This window comes from Medicago truncatula, chromosome 1 (genome assembly GCF_003473485.1).
Source record: "Medicago truncatula cultivar Jemalong A17 chromosome 1, MtrunA17r5.0-ANR, whole genome shotgun sequence".
Lineage (NCBI taxonomy): Eukaryota > Viridiplantae > Streptophyta > Magnoliopsida > Fabales > Fabaceae > Medicago > Medicago truncatula.
In genome coordinates, this window is record NC_053042.1 from 28,481,302 (window position 1) to 28,498,782 (window position 17,481).

Below are 17,481 nucleotides of genomic sequence, written 5' to 3' on the forward strand. Positions count from 1 at the left end.
TAAGAATTGTTTCATCACTTAGGTTGTCCCATACGATTTCTTTATTTGGTGGAGTTCATTAATCAATTGAGTTCGATCACATGAGTTCATTGCAATTGTGAGATTTTGACCCTCATTTTTATCGATTTGATCCCTATTTTTTACAATTTCCTCCAAAGTTTACACTGAAGTAGCGTCATTTATTGACCTAGCACTTTACTCTGAGTCAACTAGACTTTTCTTTACAATATAAAACAAAAACGTCAAAAATTCACTCGTACATGTGTGTGAGAGAAAGAGACATAGAGAGAGACAGAGAGAGAGGAGAGAGAGATAGTATAAAATATAATAGATGGTGTTTTAAATTTTAATTTCGTAGGAAAGTTGTGTTGGATATAAGAAATGGATGTCAGTTAATAATTGATGTCATCTTAATGTAATTTTAGGAGAAAACTTGAGGAAACTATCAAATCACAAAGTGTGAAAACATAAATGGACAAAATTGTTAAAAATAAAGTGGTAGGCCAAAATCGCTCAATCTGTATACATTGGTTGGAAATTAAGCAAAATAAAAATTTAAACATAAGTCTATTTAGCAAAACTCATTTTTAACAAAAAAAGAAACACTTGTAAAGTGATTTTTTTTTTGAACCAAATATCTTATACGCGTAACTACAGACATTAATCCGTCAAATCAGCTAAGACTGCATGGCCTGGAAAAATCTCTCAAGCAAAAGTGAAGTTTAATCAAATTATATCTGCAAACTTCAATCAAAACACACTAAATTTCTATATATCCAAAAACAGTGCCCCAAAGTTTTTAAGAAATTACGTCGAAAAGCATAAATATAGCAGATGTATGAATGGCAAAGAGAATATAATATATTCGTAGAAATGCATAAGAGGGGTGGGTGGGTGAGAATGTGAAAATTGAATTATGAAGCTACCATTGCCCCCACTAAAAGAAAAATATACAAATAATTATAAACTACTTTTGCCCAAAAGTAATTGCATGTGAGAAGAAATCATATTTTTTTGCATGATGAAATTTATCGGTCAAAATAAAACATGTAACATCTCAATCGGTACAAAGTATTCCAAGAGAATCTCAATCAAACTATTTTCTGGTGGCATGCTATTGATCCATTGAATGGTAAACCATTCAATAATAATAATATGATAATAACATAAAATAAAAAATGTGAACAATGCATTCATATCTTTAGAAGTTCTCTTTATATTTAAAAACTCAAAAGCGTAATCAAAGAATATGCTTAAATCTACCATTATAAATCATAAGAAAGCATCACATCTTGTAACTACAATTCCATTCGCATATAGTTTTTCGACACTAAAAGGAACCCAAGGAATACAAAGGTAAATTCAAGATAATTGACAATGTTTTTTTTTTAAGAAGCTAAATTAGCACTCAGAGGAATCGAATCTGAGACCTTGAAAAGGAGCACATTCTCAGATCTCAAGCCAATACCACCTTAACTACTCTACGAAGACCACGAGCCCCAAACCTTATTTACATTATCTTAAATATAAAATTTCTATCGTCGTTTAAGTTTCGGAAGAGAAAAGAGAACATATAAAACACACGGGGTAGGTTTTTTAGGTTTAGGTGTATACCACAAGAAAACTAATATTCAAATATCATGTTTAATTGTAATTGAAAAGAGAAAAAGAGTTGCTTGTTGTTGCAGAAATATAGGAAGCAAATGAGGACAAAAGCACTATAATCCGACTTGTGGAAATATATTTCAATGATTTATTCTATTCTTTTGACTATAAAATACATCATACATTAGAATAGACAGGAGACATCAAAAGGGACAAATCATGTACATAGGATTTCATATAAATGTAGTCTTTTTGGTTTGGAGTTCGAGATGGAGTTAGAAGGAGGACCAACAAAGACCACAATCTCTCCCAAATTTTTATATATTTTTTCATATTAATATGCTATAATATATTTTAGTCACTATATTTATTTTCTAGAAACTTTATATGATGTTGTATAATGATTTTTGTTGACTCGATTTATTTAGCCTTCAACACTCAAGTTTCTAATCTTAATTACAATGCCTATTATTTAGAATGCATACCAATAAAAAATAAAGTTTTGTTTACAATTTACAAAAGAATATTATTCCTTAACAAATATTAATTCATGATTTCTTGTTACAATTTCGCTCAAACTTTTTAATTATTGTATGCAATGTTATCTATGCTCTCTCATACCAACAATTCATTGTTCATGATTTTATTTTAAATTCATCATCTTACCTTTACATTTTGTTATTTCAGGTTTTCTTTCTACACTAATAAAAAATCTTATTTAGTCTCGTCGTACTAAAATAAGCGTCAAAGAATTTTATCTTTAAATTTTTTTATAATTTTTTATACATATTAACTTTGGATATATCATATAATTTCTTAAATTTCTTTGATATATTTTGCATATATTTTTTTTGTGTTTTACTAAATTATACTCTTAAACTCGATCCTCTATAAATTAAATTTATGTTTTCGTCCATGCTTAATGTTGAGAATAGGCAAGTATTTCCCCCAAGGGTATGAGCTGCATATATTGAGGCACACGTGGAATGATGTGAAAATAGTCCTTGCATTTATTGCAAGTTTTAAATGTTTCTAATATTTCTAATATTGAGGGCCCTAATCCAAGGGATCAAATCTCCTTTTCTACTAACAGATGTAAAAGAGCCACCTAACTTTGAAATAAGATCATGAATAATTCTATTGTTAAAATATCATGGTAATGGTTAATCAGAACAATAATAATAATAATACCTTTTTCATCATTTAAAATGTGTTGCCTTCCATGCCTTGGATACTATCTATCTATCTAAAAAAGTTGGTCAGAGAAGGCCTTCCAATTCTGTGAAAAAATGTTGGTATTGGGTATCTCTTCAAATTTTCTACCCCACTTCTTGTTAAGGCAATTTTAAAATTAACATGACCATCCTTTTTTATATAACAAAAAAGAAAAATTCAATATTTTCATATATAAAAATAAAATTAGTTAATAAAAAGTCAATGTGGGTATGTCATTTCTTTAAATAGTTATATTATTTATAGTCAAACAAACACGTTCATATTAAAAAACTACAAATGAAACTAAAATAAAATGCATTTAGTTTAGTTTAGGGGTGGACAAAAACATGATGTCCGACCCAAACCGTTGTATCTGATAGAAAAAACAATGTCACGAGTGGTTTAGTTCGGGTCTGCGGTTCAACGGATCACCTTTTACAGTTTAAAATGGATAGTGTAGGACTAGGGTTGGAAATGAGTCGAGTCGAGTCGAACCTGTCTGAGCTCGATTTGAATCGATAAGAATTGGTTCGGCTCGAAACTCGACTCGAGTTTGAAACGAACTTTTTTTTTAACTCGAGTTCGGCTCGTTTAAAGTTCACGAACAACTCGGTTCGGCTCGTTAGGTTCAACTCGTCTACTCGAATTGTATACTTCAAAAGCTTCTTTTCTTCAATTTTTTTTTTGTCAAAAATACATGTCTTTGACTTAAAAAAAAAACAAAAAAAACAAAAATATAAATTAAATAAAACTATGAAGGTAGAAAGGCAATAGCACTTAGTACTGTACTCATTATCATCCACCTCTCTTATATATACACTCTTACTCTCTAATATTTTTAAAACACCCGATGTGGGACTATTTGTGTACAAATGTTTGTTTAAAAGCCTTCAAAAGATATTAACTTTTTTCCTCTATCATAACAATTATCGTTGATTATTAATCAAATTAGTAATAATTCTTATGAAAAAGTACATAATTATTGGAAGAAGCTTGTAATAAATTACATATTATATAACAATATGTAAAATAATATTTTATATATATCGAGCCGAGTTGAACCATACTCAACTCAAGTTCGACTCATTTATTTAACAAGCTTAATTTTCAACTCAAGTTCGTTTCATTTGGTTCATGAACCAAGTTCAACGAGTCAATTATCGAATCAAATCTCGAACTATTTTCGAGTTGGTTCGGTTCATTGTCAGCCCTATGTAGGACGAAATCGGGTTGGAAATTTCAATCCATCCAAACCCAACACCGACCGATCATAATTATTAATTAATAGTACATAATATATATTATGTATATTATAGAGGAAACTAGCATAGAGTAGAGGAAAGAAACTAGATACAACAGTGCTTTTTCTCTATCAAAGAAAATACTGACACCACACGTCTCAGGTCTCACCACCATCACACCACATGTCTCATCTTTTACTATTATTATAATTTATTAATTTTAGAAAATAAATCCATTTTGGTGCAGAGAAAAGTAGTCCTCACACAAACAACACTGTTCTCTTTTCTTCACCACAGCAAATGGCCATGGCGCCCCTTTTGTCTTTAGATTTATTTTTATATCATATAATTGAAACAAAATAAAACCCTCTCTTCATCTTCCATGATCATTCTACTCTAGTTTCTAAGCTCTCTCTTTTTCTACTATCTCTTTCTTTGTTTTTTTTTTTATTACTCATGAATTTTGGTTGCTAATAATAACGGAGATGATGACTGTAACAAAAAAAATGGAGATGATGACACGGTGAAAGAACCAAAACAAACCACCCAATAAAAACCGTAACCCGTCGAAACCGTCACCCGAAAAAACCGACGTCATGAACGGACGGAATTGGGCTTAAACTGTCCAACCGTGGTTTCGATTGGATTGGTCTTTTCGGTCCGCCGCCGACCGAATCCGACCCCTTGTGTTGGAGTCACCACTGAAATCAAAACGCAGGCGCAGAAACAATCGTTCAGGTTTTTATTTTTTTTTATTTTGTTTCTTCATGTCATTTTACGATTGTAATTTGTAGGATGATTTCAATTTTCATTTCGTATAGTATCAGTAAATAAACACTATAATCAATCAAATATTATGTGGCTAACACAGCCTCAATTACGATTTAAAACCTTCACTATGAATGATTATTGGTTGCTTTTTCCATTGGTTTTATTTTAGAACTATTCTAACCTATTTAATAGTTGTATGTAAATATCATGAAAAAAAGAATCCGTTGGCAACTAAGATTGTAACAGAACTTTAACATATTGCTATTGTTCATGGTGCCCGTATTTACTCTATAATGTTGTCAACTTCTGATGCTGTAGAATCTATGAAGCACGGACACGACACCGACACTTGTAATTACACTGAATTATGTGATTTTTTCAAATTATTAGTTGTGTCAGCGTGTCCGTGTCGTGTTCAGTGTCCGTATCCGTGCTTCATAGTGTAGAATTGTTGTGTAGCAAAAATTTTGTAAGATGTTAGTTCTCCTTGGGAAATGACTCAAATTTTAATATTCGACATGATTTTATTGTGAAACAGAATCTCCACTCCAACCCTTTTCATTCTGAAATTCCATAAAGTCACCCCCATGCGATCAATATATCGTCTTGTTGTTCGTGATCGCTTTGGCATATGTACTATGGCTCTGGTGTCGAGAACTTTATTTTCTTCTTTAGCAACATATCACGCTGCAGAAGCTAGAGACTTTTGGCATAAAGAACAAACTCAAGACCTTACAAGATCTGTGGACATTCTTACTACAAAAATTGGCAAAGGTAACAGCGAGGACGACATTCTCCAATCTCTAATCAGTGATGAAGGAGTAAATGGCATACATTTGTCTGAAAACCTCATTAATAGGTTGCTATTTCGATATAAGGATGATTGGAAGTCTGCATTGGCGATATTCAGATGGGCCGGTTCACATTCAAACTTTAAACATTCGCAACAATCGTATGATATGATGGTAGATATATTGGGTAGAATGAAGGCGATGGACAAGATGAGAGAGATCTTAGAAGAAATGCGTCAGGAGAGTCTCATCACTCTCAATACCATAGCCAAGGTAATGAGAAGGTTTGTTGGGGCAAGACAGTGGAAAGATGCTGTGAGGATATTTGATGACTTGCAATTTCTCGGCTTGGAGAAGAATACAGAATCCATGAATGTGTTGCTTGATACTCTTTGCAAAGAAAAATTTGTTGAACAAGCTCGCGAAATTTACTTGGAGCTGAAGCATTACATTGCTCCAAACGCTCACACGTTTAACATACTTATTCATGGATGGTGCAATATCCGACGCGTTGAAGAGGCACATTGGACAATCCAAGAGATGAAAGGATATGGTTGTCGCCCTTGTGTTATAAGTTATTCCACCATCATTCAATGTTATTGTCAAGAACAGAATTTCGACAGGGTTTATGATCTTCTCGATGAAATGCAAGCTCAAAATTGCTCCCCGAATGTGGTCACATATACTACTATAATGTGCGCACTCGCAAAAGCAGAAAAATTTGAAGAAGCTTTACAAGTTGTCGAAAGAATGAATGCTGTTGGATGTAGGCCTGATACACTCTTTTTCAATTCGCTCATTTATACATTGGGGAGAGCAGGCAGAATAGATGATGCTACACATGTATTCAAGGTTGCGATGCCGAAGGCCAGTGTGGCCCCAAATACATCGACCTATAACTCAATGATTTCTATGTTTTGTTACTATGCACAAGAAGAGAGAGCTTTTGGCATACTGAAGGAGATGGAAAAATCAGGTCTTTGTAAGCCTGATATTCAGACTTATCACCCATTGATCAAGTCATGCTTTAAAATGAGGGAAATAGATACTTGGTTGAATGATATATTAAATGACATGGTAAATAAATATCATATTGGTCTTGACCTTTCAACCTATACATTGCTAATTCATGGGCTTTACAGAGCAGATAGATGCAAGTGGGCATTCGATCTGTTCGAGGAGATGGCTGATCAAGATATCGTGCCTAGATACAAAACTTGCCGTTTGCTCTTGGATGAAGTCAAACAGAAAAATATGCATCTCGCTGTTGTGAAAATTGAGGTTCTTATGAAGAAACTTTAAATGTGGGAGTCTCTTTGGTATGTATGTTTCTGAATATAATCGAAAACTCAATCACATTCCAAGTATTTGAGAGACTTGGTTATCATCTCAGTCTCGGCATCTTGTTTGGTTGGAGAGGAGAAAGTGGGAAGAGAGAAAGAAACATGTAAGAACGATAGAGTTGAGAAAGAGTGAATCTTTTGAGAAAGAGTCGAATCTTTTTGGCGATTTCATGGTTGTGAATGTCTGGATTGCAGCTCTGATTTGAAGTTTATATATATAAGGATTTAATTATATCAGTGTTGTGTATTTCATTTTCAGTTGCATTTAAAATTTCAAACTGGAAGAGGTAGCTTTAGGTTCTGTAGTTGAATTGTCTCGTCTCATTTATGCTCCTGCTACCAAATTATTTTAAAGAAAGTTCCACTCTAATTAAATATGAGAAAACAAGAGGTGCAATGAACATAAAAGTTTGGTAATTAGCTTAGCCCAATAATCAATATTCTCTGCATCCAGTATAGATTATTTTGAATCTTATAGTTTTATGCATCTCTTTCATATATTAGGACAATTTAAACTGAATGCTAGCCTCAAGACAATTTATCTCTAAAAAAAGTGTCACTGTGTGATAGAGACAGAGTTGATGCCAAAGTTTGCATTTGATAGGCCAGTTTCTGTCGGTTAAGAGGTTAATGTGTTCATTATTTGTTATTGTTATTGTTAGTTAGAGTTATGGCTCAACAGCTTGAATGACCAACGTTTTCTAGGATAGAAACACCGGAGTGATGGGTATTTCTATGAAACCAGAAAACAAAAAGAATGATGAAGGTCTGAAATCAGGAACCATATTCTTTGGAAGGAAAAAGAAGCAGATTATAGGAGAAAACAAACCAGAGAGAAAAAAAATGCTGAATTAGTTAGGGTGGAGGAAATGAAAGACAGCGAGGGTAACTTTTTTTTTTTATGAAGAAGAAGACAATGAGGGTAACATAGATCTAGTTGCGATCAAGAATCAAGAGATGTTGGTTTTTTCTAGAGGAATTGAATAGTTGGAACGGTGGGATCCTGGTAGACAGCAACATACAACTATTAACAGTTCCACTGTTGGGCTTTAAACCGTGGGACCTGGGAAAATTATCTCAAGAGGCTATTTGCTTTTCATCTTGAGGACAAGATGAAGGTTAAGGGGGAGTATTGACAAGTCAGTTGCTGCTTGTGTTAGACAAGGTACTGAAGCTCTTCCTGCAGATAAGACTTTAAATGTCTATTATAGAGAAAAGGGAAAATATCAACATAGGGTTTAATGTTGTATTTAAGGACTTAGTTTGTAAAGCCTCTGTGAGTACAGTTATTTATGTTTGTATAGTTTTATTCATTATAGTTTGTTAGGGTTAGTTTATATCTTGTTATCTCTAAGCCTTTGTGAATGCCTCTGTGTGATTAGTTTCAGGCAGACTTTTAGATTGCACTTTGACTGGAATTTTACTGTGAGAGGAGATAGTTCTCCTTTGTGTAAACATTTCATTTTTCTCATCAATGTAGTTTCAGGGGTGAATAATTCCCTTTATGGCTCTCCTAGTTTCGAGCCACCTCAGTTTGTTAAGATGTTAATTTGTTAATTGTTTGTTATTGTTAGAGTTAGTTGGGTAATTCGGAAATAAAGTATGTTGCCTATAAATATGAAGGGAGCCTTAGAGAGTGATCTATTGTGTCATTTGTATAGTCTTGTGGCCTTTTGGCATTGGGAGAGTGAGAATCTGTTGAATACTCTAGGAATCATTTTGTGAACAGTGATCTTCCCTAATTTCTTGATAATACTTGTTGGTTTCTATCAGGTTTCTATTTGGAGAGGTTTGTAATTATCCCACAGTAATAAAATGTTTTAAATAAAGGGGACATATACTGGATGTTGGTTCTCTTACACTTTTTCTATACTTGCATTTTGAATTGGATGCATATGCATCCCACCATTTTTAAGTTCTTTTCCAGTTTTTAGAGTGTTTTGGCGTGTGACGGGGTGAAAATCTGGCTGGAAAATACAGGCGTTTGTCTTGTTACATATCTATTCATTTCTCTGCTGGCAATTTACATCATAATTCTTGGTATATTGCAGATTAAAAATTTATCCGCAATGGAAGTGAATATTGTTCGCCCATTTATTGGGAGAGCTTTACAAGCATGATAGTTCAGATTTGATCCCAGACCCAGAGCGAGTTTCAGATAGACGGCAACAAGTTGCCCACAATGCCCCAAGAGTATGTTTGTTTGATACACTCTTAAGAAATGTTTCCTGTACTAACAAAATTAACCGTTTACTTATTTGCTATGTACTTTTTGTTCGAGTTTATCAACTATATGTCGATAGCTTAAACATGTTTTACACAGATGTTCAATCATATTTGACTGTCTTGTCATGTCAAAATGTGTTCTTTGTAGAAAATGGTAACTTGTTTACTCTATAATTGTGAAGTAATTTAACTTTTTAATTATACTTTGTTATTTATGACATGCGATTTCTGCAAAGTTAGATACATTTTCACTGGCCTACTCATTTTTCACATCAAAGATAAAAATTCAATATAATTAAATTTTAAACGATGAAAGACAAAAATGTTTGGTCTATCATACATGCACATAAATACATGTATATATTCTTTCGAATGGAATAGTTTTCATGCAGCTGGTATTTGCTTCTGCAGAGGCAACTACGAAGATAGTTATGTATAACTTGTTCGGCAGCAAGACTTCTAGATTGCTAAATCTGACTGGCTTCAAAGGTACATCATTTCCTGAGAAGTACTTGGGAGATATTTTTGCTGCTGCTTTCATTGTAAAATAGGTAGCTTGTGACTTTAGTTGAATCTTCAGAGACCAATGTTCTCCAAATTTTCGTCACTGTTGGTTAAGTATCAGAAAAAAGAAAACGCACTTTATAGGGATTTAACATAGTTAAGCCCTTTTTATTTTTATTTGGTTAATTTGAAGTATGAGATTCAAACATTGTGTGTAATGTAAACTTATATGAATCAGAGAATTCACTACTGTTTGTTTACTGAGTTGAAGTGCAAGAAGTTTCCACTTCCAATTTATAAACTAGAAGACAAATTGCACCTATGAAAGAAATAACAGAGATGAAATAAAGATATATGGAGGAACAGCAATAGATGATAACGTTGCATATGTGCTGCTTCCCATTATTCTGCCCAGCACTTATATGTGACTCAGTTACACAAAGTCTATTGAATGTTAATTGGTTTCTCTTGGTATGTTGTTTTTTCACTCTGGGAATTGTGGATCCTCTCTAAGCATGTGTTTGCTTATGCATTCAAGAGACAATAAACTACTAATATTAGTTTCTTGTTTTCACGGCAAAAAGGTACGTCGATGTACGACTGTGGCTACCAAACACTCAACCAAACACGTACTAAGTAAACTTTGGGCCTATTGATTCCCAAATTTCCTCCCCTTTTGGAAGTACACATTTGGCGAAAAAATTGTGTTGTCCGGATGCTTGTTTCCGGACAAAACAGTTTTTTTTTTTTTTTTTCATTCTACCCGGAACTTATTCCACTTCAAATAGTTTTTAATCGTCCCACGAGTATATGAACTAAGTGATTATCGTGCTCACCTCGTACCTTTGATTGTTGTATTCATAATAAAACTGATTGATATGATATGTTGATTGTGTCTCTTAGTTGAATAATGTGAGAACTATTATTTATTTTTTTTGGTTGGAAAAAGTGAGGACTGTTGTACCACTAGTTACTAGTTTGCATGTACAGGTTGATGGTCTAGGGATGACTTGCTCATGTGGAAGAGGACAAATGTTATGAGAAGTACAATGTGTGATTTCATTAAGCAACAAATTCGCATAAAAACATGTTCGAAGTACAATATTATGAGTCTAATAGTACAATAAAACAAATTCGCAACAAATTTCCCTTTCTTCTGATCTAAATAAGTGATTTTCACAAATATCAAGCGTTTTCTTGTGATTTTGTCGTCTAAGTGTGACCTTGTGTTGTTCATCGCCTTGTGCGGCGTTGTTTGATTTGGCATCTTGTTGCGGTGTTCGTTGGTTCATATTGAAAGATCAGCTTCAGTCAATCACAGATTCAATCAATGATTTGGACGTCAACGTTGCAGATCCAGAAGCAAGAATATTCTGGTGATTTAGATTATATCATATTATTTGTAGGCATTTTGCCGTTGTATGATATTAACTTGGGTGATGTGAGTTTGTTCACAGATTCATCCTTTACGTTTTTAGCGATCTTGATTCTGATGTATTCTATCGATTTGAATGAATGAATATCATTTTGTTTTTATCATATTATTTGTAAGCAATAGGAAAGAATATTCTGGTGATTTAGATTATATCATATTATTTGTAGGCATTTTGCCGTTGTATGCTATTAACTTGGGTGATGTGAGTTTGTTCGCAGATTCATCCTTTACATTTTTAGCGATCTTGATTCTGATGTATTCTATCGATTTGAATGAATGAATATCATTTTGTTTTTATCAAAAAAAAAAAATAATACAATGTTATGAGTCTTCACACTAACCTAAGCCACTATGTTAGATTTCCATGGATAATTGACATTAAGCTACTTGGCATTGCGTTCCATCGTCCCTCTCCACAATCATGGTGCTTTTTATTTGAGTTTGATTAAAATAATACATAGAATTGAAAACCACACATTTTTTTGGGGGGTTTTGATGGATTAGTGCAGGTTTAGCAAGACCCAATTTAGAATTTTTAATATGTAATATTTTTTAAATAACATCATATATTATGCATTGTTCATATCAATTGAGTTAAGTTTACAATGACTTTTGATGTGTAATATATTATTTAAAAAATGTAATCTACTTTTTTAAATAATTGAAAAATGTGAAACATGATACTCCCTCCGTCCCAAATTGTATGTCACTTTAGAAAAAATATTTGTCCCAAATTGTATGTCACTTTAGAATACCAATGAAACATTAATGTTACTTTTCCTATTATATCCTTAACTATTCATTTATTAAGGATAATTTTGTAAAATAACTCATAATATCTCTTTCCCACACAATATTAATTACATTTCTTAATATGTGTGAAAATGCCCAAAACGTCATACAATTTGGGACGGAGGGAGTAACTTTTTCAAAAGGGGGTCATTTAAAACTACTGAATTGGATGGTATGAATGTGTATGCTCTTATTTCTGACCTTTTTTAGACAAAAACTATTTAGTTAAAAATAGTCTATAGTATATGAGTAATTACTTCAATTTTATTCTTATCTTCAATAAAAAGATCTTCATTAAAAGTTAGAACCTTTTATTTCCAACCACACTTGGTTGAAGATAAAATAATGGATAAGTTAGAGTTATAATTTTTGAAAATATTTTATTTTTAGGAGTTAATTGTTTAACTTTGTATTATAGTTTAATTGATATATTCTTACGATGTATAATTACTTTACATGTATATCTTATGAATGTATTGTCACATTAATTAATGAATATAACAATTAATATATTTTCATATTTATATTAATTGATGTGGTAGTAATATATTGTTGAATGCATAAAATAATTATACACTTACAAAATATAGTAATTACATTTGGTTTAATAAATTATGGCACACAAGAAACATCTCGGTGTTCGAGAGAAAGTTCATTGCGCCGCACGAGGTTTGTCCTTCATATCACCTTGTTCCCCTCTGATTAAGAGTATTTTGAATCAGAACAGATTGGGATGCATCTTAACTTGGTCTCAAGTGCTTCGGGAGGCAAATCAGGTTGCTGATAGTTTAGCAAAGTTTGGTCTTACTTTAGATAGCTGATAGCTCTACTCGTACTTTTGATTATGTGCCTGATTTTAGTTTAAATTACGTTGTTGCTGATACTTTTAGGGGTTTGTTTCCCGTGTGGTTTCTAGTTTCTTTTTTGGGCTGTTAGCCCCTTTGTTTCACCAAAAAAAAATTGGTTTAATAAAATATTGGGTTAATAATTTAATTGTGAATAAATATTGGACTGACTTTCCCTCAAAAAAAAAAAAATTATTGGACTGACCAAAACCAAAAAGGAATAAAGTTAAACAAAAAACAAAAAAGTAAAAACATCACAACAAGGAAAGTAGACAGACACAAACAAAAAGGTAACAAAACTGCAAAAGTTAAAAAGGCAATTCATACATCTTACATCTTTATGTTAGAAACCAAAAGTTTGAGCTCAGATGAAAAGGAAATTAAGATAAATTTACATGATACACTTCCCTAGACAGACACAACCTTAGTTCACTCTCTCATTTACCATCAACAGTTCAAATAATCCTCCTTTTGTTAAATTTAACTTCAAATCAGAAACAAAAAACACTTACATAGTAAGACTAGTTAGAGTAAAACCGTACTTTCATTAATCGGTACGATTATGTGTTAACCTCAGTTACTGCAACAGAAGCTTCTTCAGCCACAGGAACAACATCACAAGACTGCAACAATTGAGTATAGTGAAACTCAATTTGTAGTCTATGATGAAGTGGAGTTGATGATATTAAACCTTTCTTCACATCAGCTTGTAATTCTCTAATAGGTATTGCTGCTAAGAAACTTTTGATGTATTCTTTGCATGCTTCTTTCCCTTTGCACAAAACCTCGTCTTCCTCTCGCTCACTTTTCGACTGATCTCCTGCCTCAGCACCAGACTCCAACTCCTTATCGTTGATTTGCTGAACCTGCCTGTCATTGTGCTCTAATACATCTGCAACGGTTTGTTGTTCACCGGTTGTGTTTTCAACTGACGATTGAGTAACATTTGGCATTTTGTAAATTACCGTGTTGCTGTCGAATTTCAAGATATATGCTTGATTGCATCCTTCGTAAAGCCTCTCTCCGAGAGTATCGATGATGCAATAAGAATCGGCCTCAACTTTGAGGATGAAGAAATGGTCATTCCAACTGATAATAAAAATCCGAGGTTCATTGTTACATGTGGAGTCGTTTCCGGCATTACTAATCTCGTCCCAAATGTTATCGAAAGACATGGCGCCGTGCAGAAAATCGAACCTTCCCTCATCCATTCCTTCTGGATGAAAGAAACCGATAAAAGACTTCTCAGGAACCACAGAAAGAGGGCGAATTTTGGCCTGAACGACTGTTTCAAGATCAAAATGTTTGTCGGGGAATCGCTCCCTGTATGTCTGGTTTTCACATAAGTTTCTCCACTCTAATGAGCCATCTCGAATTAAGCTATCGAACTGGGACTTTATGGGCATTAGGTCGCGGTTGTTTTGGAACCAATCAGCAATTACAGCAACAAGAGCTGTGCAAGCACTCTCACCTGCTGCACGTTCACTGCGTTGATCAATTGAGGCAAAGAAGACTTGTGTCTGAAGTTTCATGTGGCCGTCACGGCTCATTACTTCTTTCTGCTCCCAACTGCCAACCGCAAAGTTGTCGTCCCCAAACTCAGATACCGATGTTCGATTTGCACCTGAATCGTCCTCGGCTTTATGTGACTGTCATACAATTTCAAACATCAGTACTGATAAGCTAATTAACAACAGGGTCCATGTCCAATAAAAGATGCAAAAAAGACGAAGTTATTAAGAGACAATTTAGATAATTTCTCAAGAGGCATCAATGGAATAAAAGGTTTAGATCATTTCCATTGAGGAAAGTTGCAGAAAGAGAAGTAGAAAGGGACATCTTGGCTTAACGGGAAGGGACATTATAGACAACAAAAGAAGTGTGTGCATTTCCCAATCTAATAAGCCTTTGAACTCATCCTCATATTCTACAATGACACTTAATGTAGGAAATCTTCTCGGGATTGGACTCTAATCATGAATTAGATTGAGTTTTTTAGACAATAACTTCTCTATTAGTTGAAATTAACTTCCGCGTCTCATTTATTCAGAAGCTCTTTCATTAAAGTTCTCCATATACATCTATAAGCCTATAAAGACAGTTTAGTAAGTGAACTAAAAGCTAATCCAAAGTCAAAACTAAGCCCAATTGCTTATTAAAACATGGTTATCACATGTGGCAGATCACTAATCAAATTGACCTTGAGATGAATTTTCAGGATAACCAACAACCTATTTTCTCATGCCATAAACATGTAAATCACGAAAAACAATGAAAAGGAACAAGTTCTTACTCCAAATGAAATAGATTCATCAGAGCTAAGCTGCCGGCGATCAAAATCAATATCATCACCACCTTCTTCTCCGTATGCCTTCTTCAGCAAGGGTTCTCCTTTAGATTTAGGAGATCTGAAACTCAACTTCCTCTTCCTCCAAGGCAATAAGCTGCGCCTTGAACTTTGTGCTACATAAGGCTCGGAGGACGAAACAATAGAATCCTCTTTCGGCAAACTTTCAACGTCTGATTTGTGATTGCTGTAGTAAACCCAATCCTCATCATCACCCTTCACTCTCATGCTAGAATAGAATGATCCACCAGCATTAGCAAAGGCCAGTTTCCCGTAACTGAACGATTTCCTCACACTGGAATCCTCCTTTACCTCTTCTGAATGAGAATCCCCTTCCTCAAAATCATCAAGGGAGTCAGAGTCAAAAGGGTAATTGTACTCACCGTCTTCACTCCTGGCAGAGTAATTTCCTTCACTTCCCTCTTCCTCACGGCTTGGTTTCCTTGATTTCCTTGTTGACACAAACTCGGTCAAAATCTTCACTTTCCTAAGACCAGCTTTGATGGTGGAAACCTCGTCTTTCTCTGACTCTCCTGATTGGTTCAAGGGTGATGCAACAGGCACTATTGACTTATGACCAAGCTCACTATTCTCTTGAGCCACTCTTAGCTCCACTAAGCTGATTGATATCTGCACACAATCAAGAGCGGTTATGATAAATTGACAAGCAGTGCAGAAACAAGCAACAAAGAAAAAACCATCCATTGATTCTAGAGGTGTAGAATTGATTGTGACATGTTTGGTTGCTCTTGAGTAGAATTGACTTTGACGCCAGAACTGATTCTACTTGAAGTTTAGATATTGGAGCTTTTGATTCTCTATAATTGATTTTAACACTCAAATTTATTATTCAACTCACTTTTACATGAACCTATGCAAAACATAAATCACTTAACATTCAAATCACTTTTACAAAATCATTTTTTGTCAAGGCAGAATCGAACATACACTTGGTCCTTAAATTATTTAAATATAATAATTAGTCCCTAAAGTATATAAAATCCATTAATTTAGTCTATTCTATTAAGATGTTTGGGACTAACAACATAATGAATTTTCATATACTTTAGGGACTAAATTGACGAATTTCATATTACAATACTTATAATTTTGATATACTTTATGGATTAAATTCGAGAGAAAATTGATATACTTTGGGGACTAAATTGATGGTTTATCCAAAACAAATTGCAATTGAAAGTGTCAATTTTGAGTCACAAAATAAAAACCATTCTAGTATAAATAGATGAGATAAAAAAAATGTTAAAATAAGTCCAAAAAAATTTGTGGATAGAGATTGTTGAACATACAGTGAGTGAAAGAGAAGGGTCAACAGAAGCACCACCAGGAATTGTAAGTGGAATGCTCAAATCAAAATCCTTCTGATCAACAACAGATGCATACTCAGCTAGATTCAAAGAACCTGTTCCAACCACAGGAATCTTGTTCTTTGGCCTCTGATTCAAACCCTGCATCAAAACAAAAAAATCCCTAATTTTAAAAATTCAATTTTTAACGGATTAGAACATTCTATAATAAAATTGAACAAAAAGGGTATAAGAAAAATACGTTGAAAACGGTGAAAGCGATCTCCCAAGGATGAAAACCATTTTCCTTATTAGCAGAAAGATTAACAAAGCTACAAAACTCTTCATCCCACAAAACGACATCGTGTTCATCTCCCTTAGTATGAGCCTCACCAGTAAAATTTCTCACAACAGCGTTCCGGCGAAGCGAACTGAGAGCAAGTTTAGGACCTTTCCAACGAATTTCAACGGCGAATGTATTCTCCGGCGAGAGATCGAAACCGCCGGAGAGAGTTTTGATGAGGAGTTTGACTTCGAATTTACGGGAAATTGGTGGGGGCCATGGACGCCATTTCATCATCTTAACAACCATGGTAACGCGCTTTGTTGGTATTGTTGGTGGTTGAGAAAAGAGACAAAGGAAGAAGAAGATGAAGAAGCGAAGAAAGAAGGAACCTTAACTATGGATCTTACAAAAGGATTCGTGTGTGTTTTGTTTGGTTTTATAGTAACGCCGTTTTATTACAATTACCGTTTCTCTTTTTTGTTTTTTTTAATATTATATTCATTTTCAATTTTTATTAATTATTCTCTCTGCTAAGCTGTCAATCAATTTGTAACAAACAAAGTCCTAATGGTCCGGTCGTTACAATATTTTTTTTTTTTTTGGCTAAATTGTATTTTTAGCTATAAAGTTCGGATACCATACTGCATCAATATGTTGATACGGAAAAATTTTAAAAATTAAGATGTAATATTGCTGAGATACGTTAATAAAAACAAAATTATATATTTATAAATGTACGATATAATTATACCATTTTTTTTAATATAAAAATA

The 17,481-nt window shown here is 33.6% G+C and overlaps 2 protein-coding genes across 4 annotated transcripts; one reads left to right on the forward strand and one right to left on the reverse strand.

Annotated features, from left to right (window-relative positions):
* The first annotated feature begins 4,223 nt into the window (after positions 1-4,223).
* On the forward strand, positions 4,224-10,018 carry LOC11424420 (pentatricopeptide repeat-containing protein At3g04130, mitochondrial). 3 transcript variants are annotated; one of them, XM_024777400.2, is made up of 4 exons: positions 4,224-4,799; positions 5,371-6,942; positions 9,018-9,159; positions 9,604-10,018. In XM_024777400.2, exon 2 carries the CDS (start codon positions 5,420-5,422, stop codon positions 6,923-6,925), a length of 1,506 nt encoding a protein of 501 aa, XP_024633168.1. In that variant the 5' UTR covers positions 4,224-4,799; positions 5,371-5,419; the 3' UTR covers positions 6,926-6,942; positions 9,018-9,159; positions 9,604-10,018. The 3 variants fall into 3 exon arrangements, with proteins under 3 accessions (XP_024633168.1, XP_013467830.1, XP_024633163.1); XM_013612376.3 differs by having other exon boundaries at positions 4,262-4,799; positions 5,371-7,070; XM_024777395.2 differs by having other exon boundaries at positions 4,262-4,799; positions 5,371-8,131; positions 9,604-10,003.
* A 3,041-nt stretch (positions 10,019-13,059) lies between these two features.
* On the reverse strand, positions 13,060-17,131 carry LOC11431185 (uncharacterized). Its single transcript, XM_003590251.4, has 4 exons — positions 16,685-17,131; positions 16,426-16,584; positions 15,062-15,745; positions 13,060-14,417 (listed from the first exon to the last, which is right to left on the reverse strand). Exons 1-4 carry the CDS (start codon positions 17,012-17,014, stop codon positions 13,329-13,331), a joined length of 2,262 nt encoding a protein of 753 aa, XP_003590299.1. The 5' UTR covers positions 17,015-17,131; the 3' UTR covers positions 13,060-13,328.
* Between the last annotated feature and the right edge of the window lie 350 nt (positions 17,132-17,481).